Genomic DNA, 15,711 nt, shown 5'->3' on the forward strand with positions numbered 1-15,711 from the left:
GATCAGAGGGAATCTGTGAACATCTTGGAGCGGAAAGGATCCCAGCCACCCTGGTTCTCAGCTGGAGTAGCTTCAAGGGACAGGAAGTTCTGAATCTCTTCATGAAGATGCTCATTGTATTTTTCGAAGCATGACTTGTGAGGAAGTTATTTGATTTGCCCTCAAATAATTTCCAGTTGGCCTTTGTTTTGAGGGGTGGGAACTGTGGTGCAATACTACCACACGTTCGTCCCGTATGACGCCTGTAGAATGATGTGCCAGAACAGCAGGAACTTCACCAGCTCCCACTTGACCTTGACGCTAACACCGTGGAAGCCTTTTCTTTAGGCTCCTACTCCGTGGAAAATGAACTCCCCTAAGATGGCAGCCTCCCAAACAGTATCTCCCTGGGCAGGGCCCCACCCAGAGGAGCCACACCGTGAGTCAGAGCTGGAAGATCTGACATCAGCTCCAGCTTCCTCCCCAGGCCGAGCTGCCATGGAGCTTCAGGCTGCATGGCACGCCCTCCCCTCCCTTCACCCCAGCTTCTCTGGGGAACATGGGCCCTTACTTTTCTCGCTCTGTTTGACAGTCAGTGTTCTTGCTCCGAAGTTCCTCCAGGGCTGTTTCCCCCTCCCTGACCTTCACCAATAAGGCCTGATGCTCCTGGATGGGCCAAAGGGAAGAAAATCTAGGATAAGGAGGTAGCAATGGTTTCTGTGTTTGGGGTGATAGGGGCCTGAGGGCTGGGGCTCAGTCCCTATTGGGCCTGGGATAGCTGCCAAAGAGCAGCAGACCAAGCTGGTTTGCTGAGGCACCCTCCCCTGTCAGGGATAACCCTTCCCACCCTCAGCACACAGAAACTTCGCAGCCTCACCCAGCTACCTGGACAGAGAGCTTGGCCCTGTGTTATCTAGGCCCACCTGGCGGCTATGGCTGCCGGTCCCTGGCAAACCAGGCCCTGTGGTTCCTTAAGAGCAGTCCCGTCTTTTCTTTTTTTCTTTCCTTTTCAGCACACTTCACAAACCCATAAAGGGCAGCTCTACAAGAACCCAACTGAAATGGAAATGGGTTCAACTCTAGTTAGCAAGGGCTGAGCTTAGCAGAGAGAAAGACCTCTTGTTCTTTAAAGGCTAAAAGGTTCTCGAAAGTGTTTGCTGAGGAAGCAGTGAAGTGTGTTTTACTGGTACTGCTCAGAAAAGCAGACTACAGTGGTCTCGTTATTCCCAGGACCACCCCTTCCTTCCCCCAGCGCAGGAGTTAGGCCCTAAACGCAGGACTCCAACTATTACCGCTTGCATGCCTAGCAGGCGCTTCTGGAGCTCTCCGACATCAGCCTCCTTCTGCTCCACTCGGTCCTCTGCTCTCTGAAGGGCCACTTGACTCTGTTCTGCTTCTCTCTGGTACCGGCTGAGTGTGACCTAAGACAGGATGCAGATGGGTGAAGGGGATGGAGGGGAAAGAGCAAACGTGAATAAAAACCTTACGAGAGAACCCAGGACCCAGGGTCCAGGGCGCAGTGATGGGGGAAGGGAGGCACCCCCCTCTTTCCCATTCATGGTTCTAGGATGACTTGGGAAACCAGCAGGTATCTCCACTTCCAGGGTTCACTGGCACATAGTTGATCAAGCTGTATTTTTAAAAAATTTTTTAAAGATTTATTTATCTATTTGAGAGAGAACATGCAAGGGGTGGGGGTGTGGGGAGGGGCAGAAGGAGAGGGAGAGAGAGTCTTAAGCAGACTTCACACTGAGTGTAGGGCTGGACACTAGGCTCGATCTGATGACCCTGAGATCACAACCTGAGCTGAAACCAAGTCAGACACTTAACTGACTGCACCACCCAGGCCCCCTGATCCAGCTCTACTTTAGAATGACATCTGGAACCCATTAGCGCTTTCCAGATGGTGGATTTTGTCAATATCTCCTCTGCCCCCACCCCCAGTTGGCCAGTGCCACCCAAGATTAACCCAGGGCTGTGACTTTCCTATAAATGCAAATACAAAGAATCCAGGGGAGCATATCTCCATGTCCTTCCTTCTGTGTTCCCACACTTCCTCACCCTCACATCAAGCAATACCGCAGCCTGCATAAAAAGGACAAAATAGCACCTAGAAGGGCACCAGGAAGAATTGTTCCATTTCCAAGATGACAGCCAATTTGGGAGAGAAAGAAGCAGAATTTCAGAATGAAAAATTAAGGAAGAACTTGCCTCCCTTCCTCCCGCATGCCAACTTCAGGTCTCAGCTTAGATATCCTTTCTTCCAGAAGCCTCCATGCCTGGTGAGTAGTCCTTCCATTGTGTGGCCTTCCTTCTTAGAGCACTGAGGGGATTTTGCCCAGTCACTTGTGTGCATGCCCCAGTGGGCCATCGGCAAGAACCATTATATTTCCAGAGCTCAGCCCGGTACCTAGTACACAGTTACTGCTCACTAATGTCATGAGAAGAATTGGTACTCATCTAGTCTAATTCTCTCCTTTTGCAACTAAAGGTCAACTGATTTACCCAAGGTACAGAGCTAGGGAATAACAGAGCCAATGCTAGAACACAATGACTTCATTATTCATCTCAGTTCTTCCCAGATACCCCACACTGACTCCCCAGTCAGTTGCTACAGAAGAATCCATATAACCTCTCAAAAGTCCATGCAGTCCTAGGAAAACAGAACACCAAAGTCACCAGTTTGTCTGACCCCTCCCAAAGTCAGACTCAGAGAAGAGAAAGCAAAGCCCAGGAGGACGTGTGAGGAGACACATCCATGCTGCACACCAGCCCTGTGCAGAGCCAACTCTCTGCGAACCCTTCCTGACAACAGGCTGCTGCTGGTGGAACAGAAAACCCATGCTCATTGGCAGGTTATTTTCACTGTAACTGACAATCTTGCCCTTGCTACCCCCTTTTTAGAAATGTAGACCAGAGAGTTTCATTCACTAGAAAGATGGAGAAAAGCCTCCAAAAGCCCCTTTTTAGCCTGGAACAGGCTAGCCCCATGGACAGGAACATAAAAACAAAAGCTCTCACTTCTGTACCTAACACTGCACGCAGGTTGGTGTGTCCTCAGAGCACAGCGTTAATGGGTCATGGGCTGATCCTCACTCTGCCGTGGGATCACAAAGGAAAAAAAACATACACTTCTGCCACATTTGTCCCTGTTGCTCTAGTCAGCACTGCCCCGAAGGAGCCTCTTAATCCTGAGAGGGTGTGCCAACCTACCCCAACAGCGGAAACAGCACCTCTGACTGCAGGCAGTGGCTGCTTATTAAGGCCAGCCCCTTCTGGGAAACTTGGGGCAGGTGGCTACAGCCATCAGGGACCTTCTGGCCTTACGGTTTCACTCTGGACCCTTTTGTTCAAGTACTTTGTTTCACTCTGGACCCTTTTGTTCAAGGTCTGCAGAGCTAGCAGACCCCCCCCACACAGATGGCCCAAACCAACAAGTGCTTCATAACACCCCTCAGTGTAGAAATTTCTTTCCAGGGCACCTGGGTGGCTCAGTGGTGTAAGCATCTGCCTTCAGCTCAGGTCATGATTCCAGGGGCCTGGGATCGAGCCCCGCATCGGGCTCCTTGCTTGGCAAAAAGCCTGCTTCTCCCTCTCCCACTCCCCCTGCTTGTGTCCCCTCTCTCACTGTGTGTCTCTCTGTCATTAAATAAATAAAATCTTTACCAAAAAAAAAAAAAAAAAAAAAAGAAATTTCTTTCCAAAATTCAGAGTCTGGTCAGTGCTATAGCCTCAGCCTCCCTTCCTCCTGGTGTGTACCAAGAAGGTAGGGAGCAGCTGATCACCAAAATGATCCATTGTCAACCCACTTATCCAAATTGTGGGTTCTGAAACAGATGCAGCGAACTCCTTTACTGCACAACTACTTTGTTCCAAGAACAAACTTTTCACAGTATCATGTGAAGTCCAAGCTATTTAGGATAGCAAAACCCGCTTAACTAAATTGATCACTAGGAAAAATACAGGGTTATCTTATGTTTCTAAAATCCTATGGAGGAATATATGTATGTACGTGTCTTACCTCTCAATTCACATACCACACTTGTATACTTAAAATGACCCCTTTTTACATAACTTGGAACTGATACTTAGGTTAAATTACTTGCTCAAATAATTGATCATCTCTAAAGGCAATTGATTAGCCCTGTGCCTTCTTCTGCCCCCTCAATATCCCTCTTAAAAATTCTCTCTCTTAGTCCCACAAAAGAGAAGCATTCAGTCTTCCTACCACCAGCTCCTGGCATGCCTGGGCAGGGCACAGCCTACCATTACATATTTATGACACAGAAATTCTTTACACATGGATGAACAATAGCAGATAACAGATGGTTAATCTCATGCAAAAGCCTAGTGTCTTCCCAGTGTACCTCATTTTATACTCAAAGAATTTTCTGGAAAGTATGGCAGACCTCACACACTTTTAAATTGTGGGGGGCTTTCACTCTCAACAGACTTTTGTACTTTTTTAATCTTCCATAATAATTTAGTATTACTTTTGTAACAATAATTGAAATACTCATTCCAAATCACAAAGCTCTGCATATAAAATCAAGACTTGACTTCAAGAAGTCCTCTGACTCTATGGGCACAGATCTTTCTACAGCCATACTGTTCCACCCACTTATCCAGTCCACATTTAAGAGGTACCCACTTTACGTCAGATGTTATGCCAGACATGGGTGACCTTGACAGCAACAGTCCCTGCCTGTGAGCTGCCTAGAGCCCAGTAATTCTTACTGTGGTAAGAGTAATGGCCCCTGAGTTACCGGCTATCCCAGACCAGCACTACCACTCAACTTCAGCAGAGAAACAAGTGCCAACCTTTAAACCATGGACTCGAACAGCAAAAACTATAAATGCCCAGGAATGCGAAAAGCAGACAGGAAAGTGCCCAGGCCTCAAAGCCTGGCCTCTCTACGGGCTGGCACATGGCCAGAAAGACATGAAGTCCATGCTAAGTCATGGCCTATATTCAGCAGCCCAACCCTTGGGGCACTTTCTCCTCAGACCCCGAATCTTACCTCAAAAGCCACTCGGTCTGACTGGTGCTGCCGCTCAGCCTCCCGCAGCTTGACAAGCAGGTCCCGCACAGTCTTCCTCAAGCTCTCAGCATCTTCGCTTATGTAGGCATCTACCTACAGTCAGAGCAGGGAAAAGAAGGTGAAGGCCCTGTGTTTGTGTAAGAGGAGGTTCCCTGCAACACACAGGTGGGCCCTCTTGTCCAGACCACTGAGTTATTCACACGAAAACACTCTTCATATCCTGGGGAACTCAACTAGCCTCAACTCACCTGATGATTTTAGGACACACCCAGTAATTTTTATACAGGTATCAATGGATTAACAGGTAGGCTGATGCCATCCTCACCTGTAGGTCCTGCTTCCATTAGACGAGTTCTCTGAGGGGAGACCGTGTTCCCCTTTAGACTACAGTACCCCAAGGGCAGGGACTGGGCCACACCCACCAGGAGGGTGCCCAAAGGCACACGTTTTGGTCTTCTCTGCAGCTAGCACAGAGACCAGCACACAGAGGGTTACTGATGGACGGGCAGGTTTAGAGCAAAAACACCCAACCAACTACAAGGAATCTGATTCGATTCTTCATCGAGGTTACCACAAGTCTCTCCCCAGACACACCCAGTCGTGGGTTGGTGGTTAGCACTGTGCTGGCATGTGGGGTCTTGCCCCCAGTTACCAGCTCCCAGCAAATCTGACAGAAAAATCTTTCCCTGTCTTGCACTTTAGGAAGCACGGAGCTCTCAGTTGGGAGGCAGGCCGTAGGGCCCGAGTCGCTGCACCATCACTGAGTCCAGCGGGCCTTTGTGAAGCAGCGAAAAGATGCCTTACCATGCCCTGCCTCACAGGCTGACTCAAATATAATATCCGGCAGGGCTTAGAGCTCATGAGGAGAAAAAGCTGAACAAATAGTACCAGATGTTATTATAACCTGTTACCAACTATGGTGATTCAGGGGAAGGGAAAAAATTCAAGCTGCACATCTAGAGTGAGCAGCTAGAATCACAACATGCCAAACTCTAGCCATCAAGAAGTTATCCAGTTCATGGCCCTCGATCCATACCTAAGTTGCTGAGCAGGTGAAAACAATTTAAAAGCTCCTGGAGCAAACCACTATGTGCTTATTTCAGATGGTGTTCTAATAAGGCTATTTAATGACATGGAAAATGTTCATGGTATAATATGAAGAGAAAAAAGTTAGTTACAAAACTCTGCATGTAGGAGTTAGAAACACACCAGATTTAAGTACAGCAGTGTGGATAGATCCTAAGAACATGGTGTTGGGTAAAAAGGAAAACAAAATTCATTATGAAAATTGAAAACACAGACATATCTAAGCCATACATTGAATATATTAGAATGTATACTTTTTGGCAGGGTAGGCAGAATCAAAAAAAAAAAAAAAAAAAAAAAAAAAAAAGTAAAAGGTCATTATGAGACCAGAGATGATAATATGCCCTAATGGATGGGTAGATTTGATTCAGACCTGCACTCCAGAGGCATAAAAAAACAATCCAACAACAAAACAAAACAAAACAAAAAAGCCCACCCAGACAAAAGAAACAAACAGAAAGAAATGCTATATACAGTATAATCTCGATATTGTAACACACATTTGCATTTAAAACTGTCATTTTTCAGATGAATGGATAAAGATTTGCTATATATATATATATATATAAAATGGAATATTATGCAGCCACCAAAAAAAAAGAAATCTTGCCATTTGCAACAACATGGATGGAACTAGAGGGTATCATGCTAAGCGAAATAAGTCAATCAGAGAAAGACAATTATCATATAATCTCTCTAATATGAGGAATTTGAGAAATAATGCAGAGGATCATAGGGGAAGGGAGGGAAAAATGAAACAAGATGAAACCAGAGAGGGAGACAAACCATAAAAGACTCTTAATCTCAGGAAACAAACTGAGGATTGCTGGTAGGGAAGAGGGTGGGAGGGATGGGATGGCTGGGTGATGGACATTGGGGAGGGTATGTGTTGTGGTGAGTGCTGTGAATTATGTAAGACTGATGAATCATAGACCTATACCCCTGAAACAAATAATACATTATATGTTAATTAAAAAAACAACAACTGGCTTTTCTCTGGGTAGATTCAAATGACATTTTTCCTCTTTCACGTTTGTCTCTGAATTTTCTAAATTTTCTATGATAAGCATGTCTTATTACATAATCACAAAAGGTAATAACAAAGCCCCCGCCCCCTTTTTTTCCTAACAACAATAGCCATGTTTATTTCTTAATTATACCTCAATAAAGCTGGGGGATAATTTTTTTCAAAAAGGATAGCCAGGATGAGCATTGGGCAATACATAGGATTGTTGAGTCACTATATTATATACCTGCAATTAATGTGACACTGTATGTTAACCATACTGGAATTTTAATAAATAAATAAACAAGGACAGCCATGGAAAGGAATACCACTATGTCATTATTCAAAAGGAGGAGGTAGATCTACATGTACTAACATAGAAGGCTATAAATTTAATAAACTTTACGTTGATGGAAGCTACAGTTTAAAAAAAATTGAAAAGCAAGCAAGGAATAATGTATTTATCATGACCCTGAATCTGTGCAAAGTATGTGTATATTATACACATGTATTTATACATGTGTAATGGTATGTATGTATATATTTATATACAAGCAAATAGGCATATGTTATTTAGATAAGGTGGTCTATGTATAGAAAAATACACTAGAGGGGTGCCTGGCTGGCTCAGTCAGAAGAGCATGAGACTCTTGATCTTAGAGTTGCAAATTTGAGCCCTACATTGGATGTAGGGATTACCAAAAAAAAAGAAAGAAAGAAAAGAAAAACATATTCAGCTTTAGCTAGACATTAGAATCCCTTAACGAGATATATTCTCTTTTTTCTAAGATTTTATTCTTAAGTAATCTCCACACCCCACATGGGGCTCAAACTCACAACCCCAAGATCAAAAGCTGCATGCTCAGAGTGCCTCGGGGGCTCAATCAGTTAAGTCTCCAACTCTTGATTTCCGATCAGGTCATGATCTCAGGGTTGTGAGATCGAGCCCCAAGTCAGGCTCCACATTGACTGTGGAGCCTACTTAAGATTCTCTCTCCCACTCCCTCTCTCCACAGCCCCCCCTCAATATAGATAGATAGATAAACAAAGAAAATTAAATAAAATTAAAGTTGCACGCTCTACCCTCTGAGCCAGCAAGGCCCCCCCTGAAGAGCTTTTTCAAGTCCCAATGCCCAGTCCATGTCTTAGACCAATTAAATTACAATCTCTGGGGCTGACACCAGGCTTGTCTCCTGAAAGCTCCCAGAGCCATTTTAATCAGCAGCAAAGGCCAAGAGCACTGCTCTAAAAGGATCCACCCACTTCAATCTGTTAACAGTGGATCCTTCAAAGGAGTGGAACTGGGCAAGGAGAATTTCCAGTTTGTATTGTTTCTCTGTTTGGATTTTCACAGAAACTTTACTCTTACCTTTAGTGAGAGAGGAAGAGTGATAACAAGGGGATCAGGGAGGAAGCTATCCTGCCTCTTGGCAGTGAAGTAGTTACCATTTTCCCTATTACGTACCTCAGGTGGGCTGCTATACTGGGTTGTGGAGCTTGGATTTAATCCATTTGGCTTTTCTAACACCACCTGTTCAAAGGAAAATAAAATCAGTAGTTAAAACAGCCCAAACAACCAACTTTGAAACATTTAATATCCAAAGAACTCAAATCTCAGTATAAAAGAAAGAGGTGGAGAAGATAGAGAAAGAAGGGGAAGGGGAAGTGAAGGAGGAAGAGAAAGAAGAAAAGGAAGGAAGGCGAGTAAGAGGGCAGGCAGGAAGAGAAAAAAGACTTTAAGCACTCTGTGGAAAATGGAGAGGACAGGCGGTGGAGAAACATGTGTGGCCTTGGAAGGGAATACTCTTATCTAGCCTTGTGGGGAGGATGAGGGGAACCCCAGGCTAAAACCTTTCAGCACACAGAACAACATGCAGGCTGACTCCTGGAAGCCCAGGGAATACATGCAGCTGCCTGCCACCAACAAAGAGCTTCCATTGCCCCTCAGGGATCCTGACAAGGTTTGATGAAGCATAAAGCGGAAGGCGAAGCGGCCTTTGCTGTAATCCCTTCCAGCCCAAAGCCTGATTATTCACCATATGACTCCTGGTCTGTGCAAGCAAGGGCCCTGGACTTTCGGGCCTGTCTCTGGGCACATCAGGCTCTTCAGTCACCTCACAAAGCACCTCCCAGCCGCCAGATGTGAGCTTGGGCAGTGAAAGTCCTACCTTCCATCACAGCAAAATGAATTAGGGGGAAACACCACACAAGCCTCATCCACGCTCACGCCAGAGAGGAACCTTGCTGCCATTAGCTTCCAGGTCACTGTTTCCCTCAGGAGAATGATGGCAGGGGCTGCTGGAGAAAGACTAGCCCCCACCATTCCCCAAACAAAACACAGATGAAGGAGATACAACTCAACATCTAAAGGAGGATGAGGGTGAAATGGAAGGGACGGGTCTGTTCTCCTGAGCACACTTCTAGCCTCCAATTTTAGAAAAGCCAAAAAGCAAGATCCCAGGGTTACTCATCCATCTCAAGAAGACCTCTCCAATAGGTTCAGTATGACATTTACTGATGACCTTCTGCATTGTTGACCCTGTGCTGAGTGTGGGGCTACAGAGACACAGGGTGGGATGAACCCTAACCTCAGGGAGCTTCTGGTGCCTGGGTAGAGACAGCTACATACACAAATAACATACAAGGACCAAGACCTCCAATTCACACCATGGTGCCACCCCAGTTAAGCAAGATCGACTAATGAGAAGTTTACATTTATAGGCAAGTGTCTGCTTCATGAGACTCCATGTCGCAAAAAGACTGATCACAGAATCCTCACAGGGAAGAGGTTTTCATCAATAACTTAATGGTAATTTTATTTACATAAGTTCTGTTTTTACACACTGCTTTGGGAACATGTATACTTCTTATAGGCTGATAGGTATAAACACCAGTGCCCACCAGCTGGAGAGCACTACGAAGGTCGTGAGTGCTCTGAGAAAGCCAATATTGCCTGTATTCACGCCTTTCCTGGCAGTGGTGGGAGACTCCATACCCACGACTCGACTGGCAAAAGTGACTGCCCGGAAAAACCTCTTCCATGAGGATCCGACCATCAACCATTTCCTATTACCTGTATCTCCTGTCCACGGAGAGAATCTCCCGGATCTCTGTCAAGCTTGCTACTTAAGTCCTCCCGGAGCTTCTGCAGGCAGTTCCGGGCCTGGGAGGGGAGGGCAAGAAGCCTGAGCTTTGGGAAAAGGAAAGAGAGCATACCACCTCACCCAGCTTTGGGTCCATCCCTGCCCCATCCTCCTGTGAGCCAGGTCCTGCCCTCAGCACTGGCTGGGGGCAGGAGGGACCCCAGGCAAGTTCCTCCTACACAAACAGGAAGCCCTGCCTGCCAGAGCGAACATTTTTGTTGCAGAGACACACAACACGAAAGGCAAACACATGAAACATGTAATATGTTATTACATGATGACAAGGGCTAAAGAGCCAACAAGAGCTATAGGGGAGGGTCAGGAAAAGTGGGGGAAAAAAAGACTGGCAGTCTTAGAGATGATGTCTGGGGTAGTACAGTACTGTGCACATGGTAGTCGGTAACTACTGTTGGTGAATGCATTGGCTGACTGATGGAAGGGCAGGAAATGATACCTGACACCAAGGGCCCTGGTGGCACTTTGGGGATGAAGGGAGCAGATGGGAGAGAACCAGACCCTACAAAAGAAGGGAGTCAAAAACATGGGAGGTTCCCACAGAGGGATGGGGGCCCACCTCCTGGATGTATTGCACCTCACTCTTCAGCTGTTTGATATTCTTCTCATGGATCATCTTATCCCCAGACCGCCCCTTCAGGTACACCTGCAATAAGGAAAACAGCACCACTCAGTTACGGAACCCCCTGGTAAGTTCATGGTACACGGGCAGGCTCATACACTGCTACTGGGAAGGTAAACTGACTGCCTTTCTCATGCCAATTCGACCACTGAAATCAGAGGGCTGAGAATGATACTGACTCTTTGACCTATCCAATCTACTTCTGGAAATTTATCCTAAGGAAATAAATTTAGCCCAACTGGCATAAACACTCATATATATATATATATATATATATATATATATATATATATGTAAATTTATGCAAAGGAAGTTGTAAAAAGAGATTTACACATTTTTCTCTATACATGCTTGACTCTTTCACAATAAAGAAAATATTTATTACCTGTATTATAAAAGACATCCACAATGTAGTAACATGTTCAGCAAAATATTGTTTATGACTACAAAAATGGAAACAGGCATAATGTCCCACAATGGGGGATTACTTAAATTGTGGTATGTCTATAATAGTATACTATGCAGCCATTAGAATACCAGACATTTATATTTATGGACACAGATGATGTTACAAACCAACATTTAAAGTATTACATTGTTGGGGGGGGCAAGCAAATTCTAGGACAGAATATATACGATACAATTTAACTTTTGAAAAAATACACACATGAAGGAAAATGTCTGAGAGGATACACAACAAAGTAATAACAACAATGACTACACTGATAGAATTATGGGGTGGTTTGGCTTTCTCTAAGGGCCATGCAATGACTTTGAATAAGAAATAGAAATTAATTAAAGGCATTCAGATTGAAAAGAAAAAGGAAAAACTATCTCCATCTGCAGATGAAGTGATCATTTATATAGAATACGCCAAGGAGGGGTGCCTGGGTGGCTCAGTGGATTAAAGCCTCTGCCTTCGGCTCAGGTTGTGATCCCAGGGTCCTGGGATAGAGCCCCTCATCGGGCTCTCTGCTCAGCGGGGAGCCTGCTTCCTCCTCTCTCTCTGCCTGCCTCTCTGCCTGCTTGTGATCTCTGTCTGTCAAATTAAAATAAATAAATTAATTAATTAATTAAAAAACAAAAATGTTAAAAAAAAAAAAAAGAATACGCCAAGGAATCCACTCCAAAACTATTAGAGGTTGTAGCAAGGTTGTAGGATATAAGATCAATATACGAAAAAAAAAACAAAACTATTTCTAGACACTAGCAAGGGACAATCTGAAATGAAATTTAAAAACAATTCTATTTACAATAGCAACAAAAAGAAAAAATACTACGTGGATGGAACTAGAGGGTATTATGCTAAGTGAGATAAGTCAACTGGAGAAAGACAAATAGCATACAATTTCATTTATATATGGAATTAAAAAAAAAAAAACAGATGAATACTCCCCAAATTGATCTATACTTTCAACATAATTCTTAGCAAAATTGAAACTGGCTTCTTTGCAGAAACTGACAAACTGATCCTAAAATTCATATGGAAATACAAAGGACTCTGAATAGCTAAAATAATCCTGAAAAATAACAAAATTACAAATACTAATAAATATTAACAATTTTTTTAAAAGATTATATTTATTTGTCAGAGAGAGAGAGAGAGAGTGAGCATAAGCAGGGGGAGCATCAGGCAGAGGGAGAAGCAGACTCTCTGCTAAGCAGGGAGCCCAATGCGGAGTTTGATCCCAGGACCTTGAGATTAAGACCTGAGCTAAAGGCAGACGCTTAATGGACTGAGCCACCCAGGTGCCTCAGTATTAACAAAATGTTAACAAAAATAACAAAGCTACAGTAATCAAGTCAGTGTGGAATTGGCATTAGGAGACCCATAAATCAGTGGAATACCACTGAGAGTCCAGAAACAATAATAACACAATAAAAATATCCTAAACTGATTTTTGACAGGATGCCAAGATAATTCAATGGGGAAAGAATAGTCTTTCCAACAAATGATGTTGGTATAAACGGAGATCCACATGGAAAAGAATGAAATTGGACCTCTTCCTTATGCCATACACAAAAATTAACCCAAAATGGATTATAGGCCTATTCAAAAGGGCTAAAACTATAATTCTTTGAGGAAAATGTAGGAATAAATCTTTGTGACCTTGGGTTAGGCAAAACCTTCTTAGATATGTCACCAAAAACCCAACAAGAGAAAAAAATACATAAATTGGATTTCATCAAATTAAAAACTTTTGTTTCAAAGGACATCATTACGAAAGTAAAAAAAACAAGGGGTGCCTGGGTGGCTCAGAGGGTTAAGCCTCTGCCTTCAGCTCAGGTCATGATCTCAGGGTCCTGGGATCAAGCTCTGCTCAGCAGGAAGCCTGCTTCCCCCTCTCTCTGCCTTCCTGCCTCTCTGTCTACTTGTGATCTCTCTCTCTGTCAAATAAATAAAATCTTAAAAAAAAAAAAAAAAGAAAGAAAGAAAGTAAAAAACCAAACAAAGAATGGGAAAATTTTTTTAGATATTTACAAGTCATATATATAATAAAGGTCTAGTTAGTATCCAGAATATATAAGGAACCCCTATATCTAGAAAATTAAAACACAATTGACTTCTTTTAATAAATATGACAATGTTTTATTTATAATATTCATATATCCAAACCCTTTTTGGCCAATTTAATTAATCATCATTACAAGTCTTTTGGACTATTCACTGCTATTTAAAAATTCAAATAAAAATTCAAATATAGCAAAGATAACACCATGGAGAAAGTGTGGCCACATCATCACTTGTACCTACATATAAACTCTTTAAACACAACTGAATTTGTATTTATTTAATTTTTAAAAATATTTTATTTATTTGACAGAGAGAGACACACAGTGAGACAGGGAACACAAGCAGGTGAGTAGGAGAGGGAGAAGCAGGCCTCCCATTAGCAGGGAACCTGATGCAGGGCTCCATCCCAGGAGCCTGGGATCATGACCTGACCCAAAAGTGGACCCTTAATGACTGAGCCAAGCAAGCATCCCCACAATTGAATTTTTTTTTTAAAGATTATTTATTTTTTTGACAGAGAGAGACAGTGAGAGAGAGAGAACACAAGCAGGGGGAGTGGGAGAGGGAGAAGCAGGCTTCCTGCTGAACGGGGAGCCTGAAGTGGGGCTTAATCCCAGGATCCCAGATCACGACCTAAGCCAAAGGCAGACACTTAACGACTGAGCTACCCAGGTGCCTCCTAGTTGAATTTTTAAATGGGCAAACTATTTGGATAAATATTTCTCTGGAGAAGATACACAAATAGGCAATCAGCATATGGAAGCATGCCATCAGAGAAATGCAAATGAAAACCACAAGACATGGCTTAACGTGCAATAGGATGGCTATAATCAAAAAGACAGATAATAACAAGTATCAGTAAGGATACAAAGAAACTGGAACCCTCCTACCTTGCTGGTGGGAATACAAAATGGAACAAATGTTTTGAGAAAAAGTCTGGTAGGTCCTCAAAAGTTTAAATACAGAGTTACCAAATGACCTAGCAATTCCACTCCTAGGTGTGTACAAAGAAAACCAAAAACATCCACATAAAAACCTGCTCTTGAATATTCATAGCAGCATTATTCATAACAGCCAGACAGTGGAAACAACCCAAATGTTCATCAACTGATGAGTGGGTAACAAAATGTGATATATATCCATTCAGGGAAATGTTATTGAACCATGAGAAGGATTAAGTATTGACATATGTTACGACATGACTGGATCTTGAAAATATTATGCTAAGTGAAAGAAGGCAGACACAAAGGCCCCATGTTCTAGGATTCCATTTACGTGAGCTGCCTAGAAGAGGCAAATCCACAGAGACAGAGAAAATAGATTGGTGACTGCCAGAAGCAGAAAGGAGTGACCGAAAATGTTCTGGAATTAAGAGTGGTGATGATCGCACAATTCTGTGAACATACTAAAAACCTGAATTGTACACTTTAACTGAATCGATTGTATGGTATATGAATTATACCGCAAAGAGCTGCTTTTTAAAAAGAAAAAACAAAAATTGCTTTATTAAAAAAAAAAAATAGTAAGTTCCCTAAACACACCTCCCACCTATCTTCACAACCTCCAGCAGCTAAATATGGATAGTGGGATAGGCACCTGGAAAGGTCCTCTCATCCATTCTCTTGCCTGAGGTTGGGTTGTACCAAAGTCACCACACACTGTGGTCTCCTGGTGCTAATTAAGATCTTTGCAGGAAAATACCCAGGAACTAGCATTCCAGGTCTGGTTCCTCCTAGTCAAACCCTGTGGCAAAGTCAGCTGCTCCCTCTCGCAGGCCTTATAAGGAGAGAGAGGAGAGAGAGAGTGCAGGTGAACTAAGCTTACCTTAATGATCTCCTCATGTCCATCATTGGACTCCACCAGTTCTGAGGCCAGGGAATGACTGGTCGAGCGGCCAGACACCATGGCATAGGTCTTCTTGCCCGCCTGCCAGAAAGAGAGAGAGAAAAATGGCTCAGAAATCATGACAAGTCCGGAACATGTGCCCCTTGCCCAATGCAGAATACCTGCTCCTCAGAAGATGTAAAGGGTTAGTCTGATTTCCCCGATAAAATTCACTTCAGAACCTCTACCAGAAGCCACACAGCAGCAACACCGGACGGGGAAAATTAGCAGAAATTGCAGGTTAGTTTCACTTTCAGTGGGGTCTCCCCTCGCCTCAAAGCCGTGCGCAACGCCGCGGTCAGGTGGTGTGTCTGAAAGGTGATCCTGAGCAGCAGCGGAGTTGGCTCCCGGCAGCACTGGCATGGGAAGTCAGCAGCAAGGAAGGAGAACTGGCTGAGGGAGAGGCCTCACCCCACCAG

The 15,711-nt window shown here is 43.8% G+C and overlaps 1 protein-coding gene across 9 annotated transcripts in view; it reads right to left on the reverse strand.

The window, feature by feature from the left end:
* The window catches only part of TUFT1 (tuftelin 1), a 49,576-nt gene that overhangs the window by 7,886 nt on the left and 25,979 nt on the right, over positions 1–15,711 (reverse strand). For 7 of the 9 annotated variants that reach the window (XM_047725863.1, XM_047725867.1, XM_047725866.1 and 4 more), the window contains 7 exons: positions 15,233–15,334; positions 10,831–10,917; positions 10,187–10,276; positions 8,579–8,644; positions 5,001–5,114; positions 1,272–1,400; positions 551–645 (listed from right to left, as the gene is read on the reverse strand). In XM_047725863.1, coding sequence (XP_047581819.1) covers positions 551–645; positions 1,272–1,400; positions 5,001–5,114; positions 8,579–8,644; positions 10,187–10,276; positions 10,831–10,917; positions 15,233–15,334 — 683 coding nt within the window. Of the gene's footprint in view, positions 1–550; positions 646–1,271; positions 1,401–5,000; positions 5,115–8,578; positions 8,645–10,186; positions 10,277–10,830; positions 10,918–15,232; positions 15,335–15,480; positions 15,687–15,711 lie in introns of those variants that run through there. The other 2 variants (XM_047725870.1, XM_047725868.1) reach the window with 2 other exon arrangements.

Source organism: Lutra lutra, chromosome 4, assembly GCF_902655055.1.
Source record: "Lutra lutra chromosome 4, mLutLut1.2, whole genome shotgun sequence".
In the NCBI taxonomy this organism is placed as follows: domain Eukaryota; kingdom Metazoa; phylum Chordata; class Mammalia; order Carnivora; family Mustelidae; genus Lutra; species Lutra lutra.